The sequence below is a fragment of the Anser brachyrhynchus genome (genome assembly GCF_964034855.1).
Source record: "Anser brachyrhynchus genome assembly, chromosome: 7".
Taxonomy (NCBI): domain Eukaryota; kingdom Metazoa; phylum Chordata; class Aves; order Anseriformes; family Anatidae; genus Anser; species Anser brachyrhynchus.
This window is the reverse complement of record NC_137701.1, coordinates 18,835,084-18,850,722: the sequence shown is the minus strand read 5'-3', so window position 1 is coordinate 18,850,722 and position 15,639 is coordinate 18,835,084. Positions and strand designations below refer to the sequence as shown.

The 15,639-nt window shown below is 57.1% G+C and overlaps 2 protein-coding genes across 2 annotated transcripts; both read left to right on the top strand.

The window, feature by feature from the left end:
- Positions 1 to 5,180: 5,180 nt before the first annotated feature.
- HOXD13 (homeobox D13) lies at positions 5,181 to 10,376 on the top strand (the record flags this gene model as incomplete). The annotated part of the gene is made up of 2 exons (XM_080598732.1): positions 5,181 to 6,099; positions 6,866 to 10,376. 2 exons carry the CDS (start codon positions 5,181 to 5,183, stop codon positions 7,114 to 7,116), a joined length of 1,170 nt encoding a protein of 389 aa, XP_080454858.1. The 3' UTR covers positions 7,117 to 10,376.
- Positions 10,377 to 10,558: 182 nt separating this feature from the next.
- Positions 10,559 to 14,176, top strand: HOXD12 (homeobox D12). Its single transcript, XM_080600541.1, has 2 exons — positions 10,559 to 13,001; positions 13,268 to 14,176. The coding sequence occupies exons 1-2, from the start codon at positions 12,440 to 12,442 to the stop codon at positions 13,504 to 13,506; spliced, it is 801 nt and encodes a 266-aa protein (XP_080456667.1). The 5' UTR covers positions 10,559 to 12,439; the 3' UTR covers positions 13,507 to 14,176.
- The last annotated feature ends 1,463 nt before the right edge of the window (positions 14,177 to 15,639 follow it).

The window sequence follows — 15,639 nt, the reverse complement described above, 5'->3', positions numbered from 1 at the left end:
TTTATTCTCGCCGTGATTTTTTTTCCCCCACATCATCTAGTATTTAGACCCTGAGAACCCGAGGGTTTGATCGCCCGGAGAAACACCCCAACGTTTCCTGTGATTAAAAGCGGGGTCGATTTTTTTCGAGGAGAGCTGTTCCCGCTAATGTTAGTCACACACATCTCCTAAGTTCTTGTGCTCTTGCGCATGATTCATAGCTCGAAAATGGGATACTTGTCAGATTTTTTTTTTTTTAATAACGTGTTAAAGTCTCCCTAAACATTCCACGAAATATTTAGGAAACATTCTAGGCGTTGTTTGCAAAATCCAGCCTTCCATTAATGAGCGTTTTATGTCAGCCCTTTGAAATGTGAATTTAGACTGCAGTGTGGTGTCCTGCGTTTTACAGCCCCAAAACCAGACAAAAGTAAATATCAACTTTTCCTTGCCCGCGGGCGCGGCTGCGGTGCGGGACGGGGCGGCGGGGCAGCGGGCAGCCCCCGCACCGGGCACCGGGACCCCGGCACCGCGCTGCCGGCCCCGCGGGCGGGCACGGGGGTGTCCCCGCGGCTATCCCCCGTCACGGCTGCCATCCACCGCGGCCACACCGCGCCGGTGTCGGGGAGCTGCGGACCGGGGCGGGCAGAGCCGCCGGTACCGGGGCGCTGGAGCCCCTGCTCCCCCCGTAGCTGCCCGCGGCCCCGGCGGCCCGGCCGCGCCGGCGGAGCGGAAGCCTGCGGCGGGGTTTATTGCTGTCGTTTGGCGCCCTCGTCTGTTTTCTTAAACGCTGTAGCAGGGCGAGCATCTTCCCCCGGCCTCTCGGAAGGCGCAGCCACATCCCCGGCGCGGTGGCGGGGGCGCGCAGCCCAGCCCGGCACGACCCGGGGCTCTGGGGGTCACCGCGGCACGGGAACGGGGGGGGGGGGGGGGCGCCTTTAGTGCCGTGCTGCTGGGGGGCAGCCTGTCTGAAAGGTCCCGGTGTGAGAAGAGCAGGCTACACACAAGTGAGGCTGTGAATGATCTTTATTAGTGTTGGTTTGTGTTTTGCACCTTTTAAATAATTCTGATTCCTTAGTTTATGTACGAAGTATCTCAAGGCATGGCTACATTCCTATGCAAGGGAACTAGCATGCCATAAAGGACCTTAATAATCTTCCACTAAGATGTTGGGCAAGAAAAATGTTCCCCCGTGCAGTTAATCAGTTAAACCTTCAACCCACTAATAAACTAGTCATCCGATATTTATATTCCCAGCATACCAGATGTATTTACTGAACCAATGTTTATCAGTGTTTTTCTTGTTTTGGTTTTGTTTGTGGATATTTTTTTTCCCCAAACAATAGCACAACCGAAAAATCTTTCGTCGTTTGTCTATGGTCCGTCAAAACCAGCCGCTCAGCCTAGAGAACCTCCGGCATCACAGTGACATTAGTGGGCAAACGGGGAGGAAGTTACAGAGACTGCCGAAATATGCGAAATTTTTTTAGACGCTGTTTACTCAGTTGTTCTTATAAGTTTAAAGAGCTGCTCAGGCCTACGGCCAAACTTCTTTTTCTTTTTACCTTGAAAGTTATTCCTCGAGGCATCAAAGAATATTTTCATTCCTCTTTTATTACACGTTAGCCGGGGGAAAAAAAATCACAATTTAATTGAAATGCGGCTCGTATTAAGCCAACCGAACAGCATCTCGGTCAGCCTTTAACCAGTCACGGGGTGCTCGGGAAGGCGGACAGGGCAAGCAGCTTCCTCCTGCTCGGCGGGGCAGGCTGCTAGCCGAGCCCCGGGGCTGCGCGCAGCTCCGCCGGGACATCCGCGGCCGCGCAGCGCCTCCGGGGCCAGCCCCGCGGGATGCCTGGGGAGCGGCTGCCAGCCTCGGGGGGTGATGGAGGCGGCCGAGATGTGGCCGCTCTGGGCTTTTTAGGGCTGGGGGGCCCGAGGAGGCGGCGGCACTGGGGCTGCCCCGGGGACCCGGCGGAGCGGAGCGCCCCGCGCAGTGCCCGCGGCGGGTGGCGGCAGGGGCGGCGGCGCCACCTGGCGGCGCTGCGCGGCGCTGCGCGGAGCTGCGCGGTGGCGCTGCCTGCGCCCTGCTCCGCCGGAGGCCGCCGGGCCCCGCCGCTCCGAGCGGGCGGTGTCGGGGGGCTCGGCCGGGTGCCCGCGGCCCCGCTGCCCGCCCCTGCCCCTCGGGGAGACGGCGGAGGAGGCGACCCCAGTGCGTCCCCGAGTGGCACGACCCCTGGGCAGCGACCCTCCGGCTTTGCGGGGTTAATGGTTGCGGGATGTCCTCTGCGGCCGGCCCTGCAAGCGAACAGATTTTAATTTAAAAGCTGAAGCGCTACTGCGGTCGGAAGGTACTCGGCTGTTGTTTCCCTTCAGCCTCAGCTGCGGCGGGTCGAGGAGCTCGTCCCAGGCCGGGGTCGCCCCGGTGCTGCCTCCGAGCAGAGGGGGGAGTCGGAGGGCGGCCAGCGCCGGCCGTGACCCCAAGGCTCAAGTTCAGCACTCGCCGGTGTGAACCCGCTGCGCGGGGGCCGTGCAGGGGGTACCGAGACAACTTTTTCGCCCTCGGAATGGATTGTTTTAAAACAGAAGTAAATAAAGAGATGGGACGCTATGACACGGATTTGGAGGGAAAAAATAGTTTGAAAATTTCCCCCCTGCTTGCTGTTAAATCTTTTCGTTATCGTAACTGGCGCTTAATTATTTATTATTATTATTTTTTAAGTACTAGGAAAAAATAAACTGTCGTCTGTTTAGCTATTAAAGGTTCACTCAGAAGATAACAACGGAAAGCAGTGGGTATGGGGGAAAGTTTGTCGAAAATATAAATGGATAGTTTTCTCTTCGTTTGCATCCTCTGTTTCCCTGGACGACTACGCATAAATGTGTAAATGTATATAGTTCTGCAGCAAACGTTCACAAGAGAAGTGATTTCTAAAGTTACAGTTACCAACGGCAAATCCTAGCAAGGAAGGTGATAAAAAAATGAGTCTTTTTTTTTTTTTCCCTGGGAAACAACATGGGAAATACAGACAACAAATATTAAAATTCAGTGCTAAAAGCTTGAGTGGATTCCTAATTCTGCTAGAGCCTAGCAAAAGTATTTGGGGAAATCAGATAATTTCAGGGAAAAAAATAATAATAATAAAATCGGGTTTTTCTTTCGGGAGGAGAGCACAGCACTTTTCTGTAGGGATGCTGCCCGGTTCTGGTGTTACGCAGTTTCCTGTGCAGCGCGTGAGTGGAACATGCCGTGCGGCTCCGGGAGCGCTGGGCACCCGCCGAGCCCCCGGGGGGCAGAGGGAGGCAGTCCCGCAGCGAGGCCGGGGGTGGTCCGGCCTCCACGGGCAGCCCGGGCCGAAGCCGCCGCACGGCCCCCGGGGTGCGGGGCGCGCCCTGCCCCGCGGACACCGTGGATGCTCTCAGGTCTCCGACCTCGGCTCCCGGGCTCGTTGGTTTTGTTTTGCGCAGGGTAGTGCTGTTTTCTACACCTCGCACAAAAAGGCTCGTTAGTGACTTGGTGACTCGTTGGTCATAAACCCGCCCGAAGGCCCCGCTCCCCCGGCCACCGAGGGGGTCTCGCTGGAGCAGAGGGCTCGGCGGGGCTGCCGTCCTCCTCGGGCGTCCGTGCGGCGGCACCGGGGTTTGCTTTGATGTCAGGGAGCTCAAACCGCCCCGAAACGTTGGGCTTTAGGAGTTTTTTCTTTCGGCAGTCTGGTGAAAAATGTCTTGACGGGAGAGAAAAGTTCATCGCAAGAGGAAACACAACGGGAGATGGGAGTGCAACTGGAAAGATGTCCAGAGAAACAAAGTCCATCGTTCCTCAGGACTTCACTGTGTTAGCAATGGTTTCACTAGAAAGCTGCGTGCAGGGACATAAAAGGATGAGAAACTCGTGCCCCGACAAACCTTCCTCCTAATTATGTGGGGCTTCGTGTCCTGAGTGAATGCTGCCTCGGCGTAAATCCGAGCGAGACACGTAATCATGCCTGGCTCACTTCTTCCCCTTCTCGACTGATTACGAAAGATTAACGGCAATTACAAGTGGGTAGAGCTAATGAACGTGAACTTGTGTTTACCATCCGGTTGTTGCTGTGACTGCCGGCCCCTCTCTGCCATTCCTCACCCCGCTCCCACAAGCTGCCGGGGGTCACTGCAGCGGCCACAAAGCTCCACCAAGCCCGGGCCCGGAGGCTGCCGCTGCTCGGCCCTGCCGCAGGCCGGCTGCGGAGGACGGGCCCGGGGCGGTCGCGGTGCCGGCAACGGGCCGCGGCTCCACCGCGGCTCCCCCTCGCCTCTGCCGGGTCTGAGCCACCGCCAGACCAGCGAGCACGGCCCCGGCTGCCTCCTTCTCGGAGGCTCGCAGTTCCCTGCCCGGGAGGGAGCGCGTTAAGAGCCCGCGGAGCGGCGGGACATGGCCCACGGGGGCCCGGGCTCGTCTTCGGAGCGCGCTCCCTTTCCGGCTCCTTGCGCTCCTGCGGCTTCCATCCCGACTCAGCGGGACAGCGGCAAGAGACGGCAGGAGGATTTGCCCCAGTGTCGGAAAGTCACCCTAGAGCAGCCGTCAGCGCTAGGGCCCGCTGTCCTGACCAGGCGGCCTCACCGCCACACGGGTGGCGCTGCGAGGGGACGGGCAGCCACGGCTAAGGAGCGCCAGGCTCCGCGCCCCGCGGCTCTGCCGGCTGGCAGCAAGGGGACGAGGGGTGAGGGGTCGGGGGGGACGTCTGCCACGGGCGACCGCTCGGTGGGGCAGGCGGGTAGGACCCTACGACAAAGCCGGGAAGGAGAGAAAGAGAGGATGACCGGAGGATGGGCTGCAGAGGCCGTGGCGGCTTCTCCCCCCACCTCGGCCGCAACAATAGGCTCGGGGAGGTGTCGCTGTGCCGCGGGGAGGGGACGCCGGGGGTCTCCGGGCTGCGGGCAACCGGGGAGGGAAGAGCCCCGAGGCGCGCGGCTTGAAAATGGCCAGCGGAGGATCGAGGGTCCACCGCTGGCCCTTTTGAAGCCGCGGGGAGGCGGGCGGGGGGATGAAAGCGGCGGGGGCGAGGCCGGCCCGGAGGGGCATCGCCGCCGCCGCCCGCCCGGCCGGCCCCTCCCCAGCGCCGGGGCCGCGGCGGGGCGGGAGCGCGGCGTCGGGGGGGCGCCGTCGGTGCGGGCCGGGGGCTGCGCGGCGAAAGGGGCAGTGCGGGCGGCGGGACGGTCACATGCTCCGCCGGCAGCCTATGAGCAGCCCCCCGGGCTGCGGCAAACTAATCTGGAGCCGGCCGCCCCCACCCCCGGGCCCCCCCCCCAACGTGGACTTCGTTTTTATAAACGTACCGCCAGGATCCAACCTGTTGGAGGCAAATAACAATTTGCACCATGCCCGGCCGGGGACCGCGCCGCCGCCCGCGATGTGCAAGGCCATGAGCAAGGCAGCGAGCTGGGAGATGGACGGACTGCGCGGCGACACCGGCGGCGGCGGCGGCGGCGGGGGAGGCGGCGGCGGAGGCGGAGGTGGCGGCGGCGGCGCCCCCGGGCAGTGCCGTAATTTTCTCTCCTCGCCCGTTTTCGGGGCGGCGCACACGGGCCGCGCGGCCGCCGCCGCCGCCGCCGCCGCCGCCGCCTCGGGGTTCGCTTACGGCGGCGGAGGGGAGCGGCCGGGGGCGGCGGCGCGGGCAGACCCCCCGGCCAAGGACTGCCCGGGCTCCGGCGCGCCGCCCGCCGCCCCCGCGCTCGGCTATGGGTATCACTTTGGCAATGGATACTATAGCTGCAGGATGTCCCACGGGGTTGGGATCCAGCAGAACGCCCTGAAGTCTCCCCCCCATGCCTCCATTGGCGGCTTTCCCGTGGAAAAGTACATGGACGTCTCCAGTCTGACCAGCACGAGTGTCCCCGCCAATGAAGTCTCCTCCAGGGCGAAGGAAGTGTCCTTCTACCAGGGCTATACAACCCCCTACCAGCACGTTCCTGGGTACATAGACATGGTCTCAACGTTTGGCTCTGGGGAACCGAGACACGAAACATACATATCAATGGAGGGCTATCAGTCCTGGACTCTGGCTAATGGCTGGAATAGTCAGGTTTACTGTGCCAAAGATCAGACACAGAGCTCACACTTTTGGAAATCGTCCTTTCCAGGTACGAGAGGGAGAGAACCGGGCTGAGCCGAACCCCCCCCCGCACTCCTCCGCCCGCCCGTCCCCTCCCCCCCGCGGGGCTGAGGAGCGGCCTGGCGAGCTGGACACGCCGCACAGCCACGCACAGAGCGGAGAGAGAGAGGGGGGACGGCGGATTTCTTCCTTGCCCCCCACCCGCCCCGAGGAAAGCTCCCCCCGTGCTTTCCGCCCCGCGGGACAGACCCGGCGCCCCCCGGCCACTTAGCAGCAGGGCCCCGCGTCCCGTCCCGCGGGCGCCGGGCGGCCTCGGGCTCCTTCTTCTGCTTCTCCTAACGGGGCCTCGGTTTGTATTTACGTTTGCAGTTTGCAGGACGATGATGGCTTGAAGGCTTGCGCTTCTCCGCTTCTCCGGCTGGCGATTGACCCGGCCCCAGAGCACTTAAGAGACTGCGAGTAGCGAGGGCACGCAGGCACAAACCACATGCAAACAAACCCACACCAAAGGGATGTCTGTGCGCTGCCAGGACCGACCTGCTCTCAGCCCCCGAGCCAGTGCCCCCGCCGTCCTGCATGCTCGCTAGCGATGCATGCCTGAAAAGTGATGACAGTCCATCAAGGTTTCGGTGCTTTACTAACGCGCAAATAATGTGGCCGTGTAAATAATAATAAACTGTAAACAGCCTGGCATTATTTATTTGCCCGTGAAAACCAGTGCCCAACAAGTATCAGTTAAGCTTTAAACGCCTGTAATAAAATTCTAATTTTTCACATAATGTCTTTTACAATAGGGGACGTTGCACTAAACCAGCCAGATATGTGTGTCTACCGGCGTGGGAGAAAGAAGCGAGTGCCGTACACAAAACTCCAGCTTAAAGAACTCGAGAATGAATATGCCATTAACAAGTTCATTAACAAGGACAAGAGGCGAAGGATATCCGCAGCCACAAACCTGTCTGAGAGACAAGTTACCATTTGGTTTCAGAACAGGAGGGTGAAGGATAAGAAAATAGTCTCCAAACTGAAAGACAACGTTTCTTGATCTATTAGTTGCGGACAGTGATGGATATATAAACTCAATTTACGACCAGCTAAAGACTTTTGGAAAGACTTGAAAACATATTTAATTTTTTTTTCTCCTTCCAGCGGTGGCGAAGTTTTGTGAATTGTTTTCCATTTCCATGAACGTCAGCGTTTTTCTCTCGGTCGAAGGGAGCGCTGACAAACCTTGACTTTATAGTTCTGTTTCTTCCTTTTTTTAAAAAAAATAATATTAATAATAATATTAATATTAATTATATTTTCTGTTCTTCCCTCTAGGCCAGTATAAACGAATTTAAATATGTTGAACGGTTACAGTTATAACTTTCTTAAATGCTTAACTCTTGGGGGGGGGATGTCTGTAATTTTTGTCTCTGAACAACAGCCAGTGCCAAAAAGTGTCAGTTTTGATTTGCTACCGTAAACTTCAAAACGTGCCGAGGGACAAAAATATCCGTCGGAGAAGGCGAGAAAGCCGCAGCGGGACCCGTGCAGCGCCGCGCTGCTTCCAGCCCCCGCGGAGCCCGCCGGCAGCCGGAGGGAGCTGTGCGCCGCGCGGAGCGGTAACGTGCGCTGTCGGGTTTCGAGGGGCTTTTTCGGGGGAGAACCCGCTGGGAGCTCCTCGGGGGCACCGGGCAGAGACCCGGCTCCCTCCCGAGGCGTGCAGGTTTTTGGGGTTGCGCTTTCGTTTTTCAGCCGGAGGCTTCCGCGCTCCGCGGTCGCGCAGGCGGCGGCTCTCGGCGGGGCTCCGCGGGGCTCCGCGGCCGCGGAGCGGAGCGCCTCCGGGGGTCCCGGCACGGCCCGGGAGAGGCTGGCCCCGAGAGGTGTGCGTAAATCTGCGCAGCTTGCCCGAAAAGCGCCCGGCCCGCTCTCTCCTCTGTGCCCGGACAAGCACGGGGCTCTTCTCCTTCCTCCCACCACGGCGTTTAAAAAACCCTCCTGGTCGGAGAAGTGAAGCTCAACTGCTAACTTTTAATTTGCAAAACTAAACGGGTGTTAATGACAGAAGCAATAAATGATTAGTTTCAAAAGATGCCATAATTTATATGGGCCGAAAGGCTAGGACTTTGCTGAGTTTGTGTTATTTTAAACCTAGTGTGCATGTTATGATATACACAGGGTGGGCAGACACGCTAGCCAACTACTAGGAGAGAGAAGCGGTACCTCTCTGTTAATGTGCCTCGTTTAATTATTAAAATGTGTGTGTTCCGAACTAGTATTATTTATTATAATATCCTATTGCTCTAAACACTTTGATTACCAGTGTATGTGGGTAAGACATACAGTAAGACTGTTTCTCCATAAACCATTTTTATTTCCCTTCTTGTCTTAAAGTCTGCTTTTACTTTGTGTTGGAAACATGGGCTGAACTTCCCAGCTGTTAATGATGTTGCCAAACTGTTCCTGAACCGCCTTTAATAAAACGATTTCTTTTCGATATATATAAAAAGAGGAAGAAATTCGCCTTCTTTTCGCAGCAGGGCGTTTCGCGAGCTCCAGGCTTGCGTGGGATCTTCTCAGGGCCCTTCGGAGAGGAGAGGAGGAAAGGATGAGGGTCTCACTGGAGGAGGGAAAGGCGTTCCAAGTGGGCCTTTTCGCCGGGAAAAGAAATTTCGAGGAAGAAATGCTGCCGGCGAGAAGTACGCGGGGCAGGAGCCGGGGGGCAGCTGCCCCCTGCCTCTCGCCTCTCCCCCCTCGGCCCGGCTCTGCCTGCCCTGTGCGGGGCTCGCCGCTGCCCGGCGCCTTTCTGTGCCCCCTGGAGCCGGATGCGGCCCTCGCCGTGCTCCCGGCGGAGCTCCGCGGCCGCTGCTCTCCGGCCGCTCGGCGGCCGGCTGCATCCACCGGGGAGCTATCTTCCGCCGCCTCCGCCCTCTTCCTTCCCCTTTCTCTTCCGCTCGCCCATTCTCGGCTTTTGAGGGGTTTCTTTTCCCCGACCGGACCCGGAGGATTTCCCACTCGGTTCCCTTGCAAGCGGCGCTTTCTGTGCGATTCCGGGAAGCCGGGACCGGGGCCGCGTCGCGCCGGTGCCTGCGAGAGCCCGCTCTGGTGGTGCAGCCTTGTTTTCTCCGCAGGAGAAAGATTCCCTAAATTCTTCTTTTCCTCCCTCCCGGCACCTCCCCCAGCACACATACTTCGGCCCCATTAATCCCGAGGAGTTTTCACCCGCCGATTTTCCCGGCCGGGCCCCGCCGGAGCCTCCCTTCCCTCCCCGGCCGCTGCCCGGCCTCCCAGCAGGCGCAGCCGTGCCACAGCCGAGACCCCCTTCCCAGGGCAGGAGGAAGCCCGGGCGGGCTGGCAAATCGCTACCAGATGGAGAGGAGCCGCCTGCTCCTCTTGGAACGGCGTGCAGAAACACTGCGAAAGAGGCCGGGAGGGCGGCGAGGCCAGCGCCGCCCGTCGAGCAGCCGGGGCGGCGGGGGTCGGTTCCCGGGGCTGTCCCCCCCCGGCTGGGGCTCCGAGGAGGGGGCGAGGCTGTTGGGCTGCGGGGCAGAGCGCCTGGCTTCGGGCAGTCCGCAGGCACCTCGAGAAAGACGGCTGCAGATGAGCGGTGGCACGCTGATGATGCACTGCAAGGCGGCCGGGGCTGCCATTGAGCCGCGGCGCTGTCAGGCAGCGAGATTTCCGAGCCATGTTTGAGGCAATCCTGCCATCTCCTGGACAACCCCTGGCATAGGCGGGGGAGCCCCGGGCTGGCCGAGGCAGCCGCGATCGCGAGTGATGGATGGGAACGGGAGGCTGCGCGGTCACACGCAGAGCAGCCCGCATCTTTCCGCCGGGGGACTGCGCCAGTGAGATTACGGTGTGGTCAGCTCTGATGTCGAGGCCGATCCCATTGCCTATTAAAAAAAAAAATAAAAAAGGAGCGGAAAGGAGCGTGTGAAAGCAGAGCTCCGGGTCGCTCTGTTCCTCAGCAGTGATATTTCCTGTACAGACACAGACAGGGGGACACCCGCTGCATTAAAACGCCGCCCTCCAAACCAGAAGCCGGCTGTGGCTGAAAAAATAAAAATTAAAAAAAAAAAAGCAAAAGTCCGTCCGAGGCTATCTGCATCACAGCGACAGCAAATCTCCCGTGAAACAAGATGTTTTTGTCAGGTCTTTTCCCTACAGGCTTAAACATAAACATGGCTTTCCTCAGATGTGTCTCCAGCTACTCGAGATTTTGCTTTTCATATTTCTCGCAGCATTAATTAGCAATTACAGATGAGCATTAATTGAAAGCTCTGTTTTCTCTAACCTCATAAAAGTTAGTTTGAAGTGTCACCTTTCTTTCCGGTAACTGGGAACTCACATCCATTCCTCGTGTTTATTGCAGGCAAAAATACAGTCTTTGAACACAAAATGTTCCTTCTGTCTTCCGAGAACCAGCAGCCAGAGTCAGCTCTTTCGTAAAAGGCGATTATGAAAAGAAACTATTACCTATCCTCTTGGGGAGAAAAAAAAAGCAGAAAACAAATAAGCTAATAAGAGGGAGATTCAATTGGTAGACATAATTCAAACAATAAAAATTAAAGGCAGTGGTCAGTAATATCCTCCAGCGATGCTTGTGTGGTCCTGTGTGGCCTAGGGGAGGGCAATCATTTAAAGATTTCTTTCAGGGCAATGAAATTACCGCAGAATTTACCCCAATTTCCCATTAAACAAAGAGATGAATTTGATTAGGAAAATGTCAAGCGGAGCAGCGTCTCTCATCTCGGCGTAGAAATAAAACTGAGATTAAAACTATGATTAACAGGACAATAACGGGGAAAATTAACCCTACCTGTTAACTAGGTTCGAGTTTTTAAGCGAGGTAATGAAAGTGACGGAGGCCGGGCACCGGGGATCTGCTTGAGACTGGGCTCGCTCGGACTCGGGGACGGAGGAGGCCGAGGCCAGCACCGCCCGGCCGGGCCGCCAAAGCCTCCCGCGGGTCCCGAGCGCCTCGGCTGAGCTCGGGCCGGCCGCTTCTGCCGGAGGCCTCGCCGGCTCCTGCGGGGAACGAGGCGGCGGGGGGCGGGGGGGTAGCGCCCGGCTCCTCGGCTTGTCGCCGGGGAAGGGAACTGCCTGCCCCCCGCACGGCTCGGAAAGGACACGAGCTACGTCCCGGGAGGATGCTTTCAGATAGGGTTTTGTTCGTACTCCGGAGCTAGGAGAAAAATAAGGGGGATAACGGAATAGTGGGCTCTTCTCTAAGCTCTCAGAATTGTGAGATATATTATGTTATATATATCCCCCCCAACGGCTGACCGCAAAGGGCAATTTTCTTCTCAGGGGAGAAAAATTCCTGAGATGCGACTTAGGAGATGGCAGAGAGGTACTGAGCTGAGGCTGGCTCTCCTCTGCCCACCGCAGCATTCACGTCCCCTCCGCTGCATAGCAGAGCGGGAGCTTTCTTCCTTGCAGCCTTTAGATTTTTTTATTTATCTATAGCCTCGGCGTTCTGCTCTAGTAATTCCGTGTCGCGGCTATTGCTATTCTTGTTTGTTTAAAAAATTAAATAAACAAGCCCCAGTTTCAGAAGCGTTGCTTGAAAACTCGTCTAGCTTTGGAGTGAGGATGAAATGTAGAAGGGGTAAAAAGGGCAGACGAGCAGACCTAGGAAAACCTCCGAGACCACTAGTCATTAGTGCACCAGAATGACAATCCCGGTAATATCCGATCAATTAAGATGTTAATTGCAAGCATATGCAGATGCATATCATGTTGCCGGCAGTTAAAACAAACGCGGATATAAAAGGGATAAACTAGTCGCTCCGCGCACAAGGTGTACTCGTCTGCACGGGGGCACAGGCACTTGCATGTGCCCGGGACCGCCGCAGCTCCTTGCCCCCGACGGAAGGAGCCGCGGCTCGCTGCTCGCAGCCCGCCGGCTGCCCGGTTACCGGGTATCCCTGCCCCGGTCCCCGGCGATCCGCGGCTCTCGCACGGCGGCTGCGGCCGGTCCGCGGGGCTGCGCGGCTCGGGACCGCGCCCGGAGCCCCCGGGTCTCCGCTGCGCCTTGGCAAATGTTTGGTTCCCCCTCATCTTTCCGCTAGCGCTGCAGCTTTGCCAGCCGGTCCCAGGCACTTTTATAGAAGCGGAGAGCATGTTTTCCCCTCCCCCTTGCAAGTCCGGTATTTTCATATTTCGAGTGTTATCATAAGACTTTTTAAAAGGGGGGGAAAAGGGGGGAAAAAAAAAAGAGGGGGGGGACGCCGTGGCTCGGTGGCTGGAGGCGGTGCTGAAATTACCGGCTTTGAAGAACCTGTCTGCAAAGTTTCGTCCAATCGTTTCAGGCTTTCCGCTTATTCCCTGTTGTAACTAAATACTGCTGTAAGAACAGCTGAAGTCCTTTGTTGGAAATGTGTGATCGCAGTCTCTACAGATCTGGCTACGTTGGTTCTCTCTTGAATTTGCAATCTCCAGATTCCTTTTATTTTCCTAATTTGCGGGCTAATGGCAGTCAGTTGGCGGCTCTGCCCACCATTTCCTACCCCAGAAGCTCGATCCCGTGGACTTGCTCAAGTTCGTGCGCAGCCCAGCCGCAGAGCCACGCGTTCAGCGGCGCGGCGCAGCCTTACCTCCCCGGCTCTGTTCCAATCAACATCAACTCCAACAGCAACAAAGAGTGCCTGGAAGAAAACAATAAATATTACGCCCATGATGCGAGCTCCAAACAAGAGGAAAGATGCAGGCAGAGGCAATCTTTCGCAAATGACCCAACTATTACTCACGCAGCCAACTTAAAGCCCGTAAAGTATGACCACTCGAGCCTGCAGAGAAGTTTGCATGGCTCGGCTACTCTTTTTGAAGTGAACTCCTGCACTTCCAGCCTAAAGGAGGACATCAAGAATTCGGTCAACTTGAACCTGACAGTTCAGCCCGCAGCAGTCCAGTCATGCCTCCGACCTTCAGTGCAGGATGGTATGCCTTAAATATCTCGCTTTAGTTAGAGGCGACCTAGCGATACGTGCTTTCTAAGAGATGTCTGTAATTGTTTTGTAACCCCCCCGTAATCCATTCGGAATGGTAATCGCTTAATCCGACTCGGAGCTAGATAGGAATTGTGCTGTCAGATGTGCTTTGCCAGATTTTACCGACCTAGTTTTGCCCTGTTATCTTGCCGCTTTTTGCATATTCTCTTTAATACACAGACGTGATCCACTAAATTATCGACGTGTTTGTTGTAGGTTTGCCTTGGTGCCCCACCCAGGGGAGATCAAGAAAGAAACGGAAACCTTACACAAAACAACAAATTGCTGAATTGGAAAACGAGTTTCTCCTCAATGAGTTTATTAACCGACAGAAGAGGAAAGAACTATCAAACAGACTGAATTTAAGCGATCAGCAAGTTAAAATTTGGTTTCAGAACCGACGAATGAAAAAGAAAAGAGTAGTAATGCGTGAGCAGGCGCTTTCTATGTACTAGACCAGAGTCCGCCCGTTCCTGCATGAACTTGTGCCTGGAGTGTTCACCCCTAGAGTAGAGTATATTCGCGGCTGAAATGCGGGAAGTGTGTTTTTGTTTTTGTTTTACCATTTAAACCAAAATCTCCAAGCGCGTAGGATCCCTGTGTAAATTGGCAAATGCTGAGTTCTTAGCCAAAATGAAGAAAACAAGCCAGCCCAGCACGGAAACCTGTATTATCAGCTTTTACCTTTCCTTCTCCTTTTATATAGATTTTCTCCTGCTTCTTACCCTCCCTTTCCCTGGAGAATGAGCGGTGCTAAACTGAAATCGATGTCGTTTAACTGTATGTAAACACCATTTTTCAGAAAAAAATAAAATAAAGGAGTAATGCCTAGTAAAGACGTCAGCTATGTAAATCCTGGCTGGTCCCTTCATGTGTTCCCTGCTTCTGAAGGCAAGCATGCGGCGCTTGCTTGTTTTGTGGTTTGGAATAACCTGTTCGAGCACAGATCGGAGAAAGTGGTTACCAAATAAACCTTTTAATATATATATAGAGAGAGATATTCCTTCTTCGCCCCCCCCGCCCAGCTGCAGACGGAGTGCACGTGATGCCCGCGCAAGGCCTGCGCGGAATTTGCGCGCTCGCTCCGCGGCTGCGGGACCGGCCCCGCGCCCCGCGCCGCTGCCGCCCGCCCCGACGGCTCGGCCCCGACGGGGGCCGGCGGCACGGCCGGAGCGGGGCCCCCGCTGCCCGCCGGCGGGTCGCCGCTCCCCGCCGGGGCCGGGCGCGGGGCCGCCGCCGCCCCCTTCCCGCAGCCGCCCGGCCCCGAGGGAGCCTGGCCGCGGCCCGCAGCCCCAGCGGCCTTCGCCGGTGGCCGCCCCAGGTGGCCGGGCAGGGCCCTGCCCTTCCAGCGCCGCTGACTTTGGCCTTGTCCAGGCGCGGCCCCGGGAACACGGGAGGGGGGGAGCGGGCGGTGCCGAGGCCGCTGCGGGCCGGGGTCGGGGCTGGGGCCGGGCAGGGCCCCCTCACACCCCGGGGTGCTGCAGGAGAAGGAGATGGGCGAGCCCGGAGGTTTCTATGGGTTTGATTATTTTTCTGAGACTGTCCCCATGGCCATTTCCGCAGAGGTTTTTATGAGGGAAAGAGGGAACGCTTTCGCTTTTTTTTTTTTTTTTTTTTTCGTGTGTGTGTCCAGTTATAAACCTCAGAGGAGAAACCCAACCAGAGGGGCTGGGAGCATTGCCCAAGCCGTCTGATTATTGTTTTAGGACGGGAATGAAATCGATTTTCCCCACATCTTGCTGACAGGCTTTCGGTGCCTGCAGCCTGCAGCCTCTCCAGCACCACAACACTGGGACTGGCCGGAGCTGCCGAGCCAGGGGAAATGCAAGATACTGCCCCGATCTGACATTTCAGAAAAGACAAAAAATCTCACGGAATTTTAGCTCCAGATCAAACCGTCTTTTGGCCGCAATTTCCACGTAAATCTGTTTCTAATGAAGAGGCGTTTCCACACGCGAAACCTCGGGCTGCCTCTCCCAGCAGTAATAATAATTACGCTGGCGGAGCCTGCCTTGTTTTCTGGTGTATAAAATAGGCTCAGATATGGTTGTGCAGGGTGTATGCAGTAAGGCTAAACAATCACAAGGAACGGCACAAAGAAGCTACCTATTTATTCAGGACTATTGCCTTCCTGGAGGCAATAAACTCATTATTTCATAAAGGAGGCATATTTGAACTTTGCTCCTACCCGGTCATCTTCTTGCGAGCACTGTTCCTAAGGGCACAGTGGTCCGGCTGGGTTGGAGGTAAATGCCGGATGGCAGGGAGGGCAGCACCGCAGCCATCTTCCCGAGAGCTTTCCAGAGAGCCCCAAAGGTAACGCTGGGGTGGCGTTTCGGGAGGGAGAAGGCGAACCAGCCCAACTTGGAGGCGCCTTACTCGCCCTCCGTAAGGGCCACGAGCGCCCGGGGCGGCCCCGGGGTGGCTGCGGGGCGGGGGCGCGGGGCAGCGCACCCCGGGCATGGGGCAGCGCACTCTGGGCACGCCTCGCCCCGCAGGGCCGGCCGCCGCCCCGCCGGCCCTCGAAAGCTTCGAGGCGTCCACCCCCTGCGCGGGGAGCTGGCGCATTGCGGACAATGAACGGCTCT

Excerpts from the sequence above, each read along its gene's own strand:
- HOXD12 (XM_080600541.1), top strand. The coding sequence starts at position 12,440 with ATGTGTGATCGCAGTCTCTACAGATCTGGCTACGTTGGTTCTCTCTTG. Across the intron at positions 13,002-13,267 it reads CCGACCTTCAGTGCAGGATG|GTTTGCCTTGGTGCCCCACC; the intron begins GTATGCCTTAAA and ends TGTTTGTTGTAG.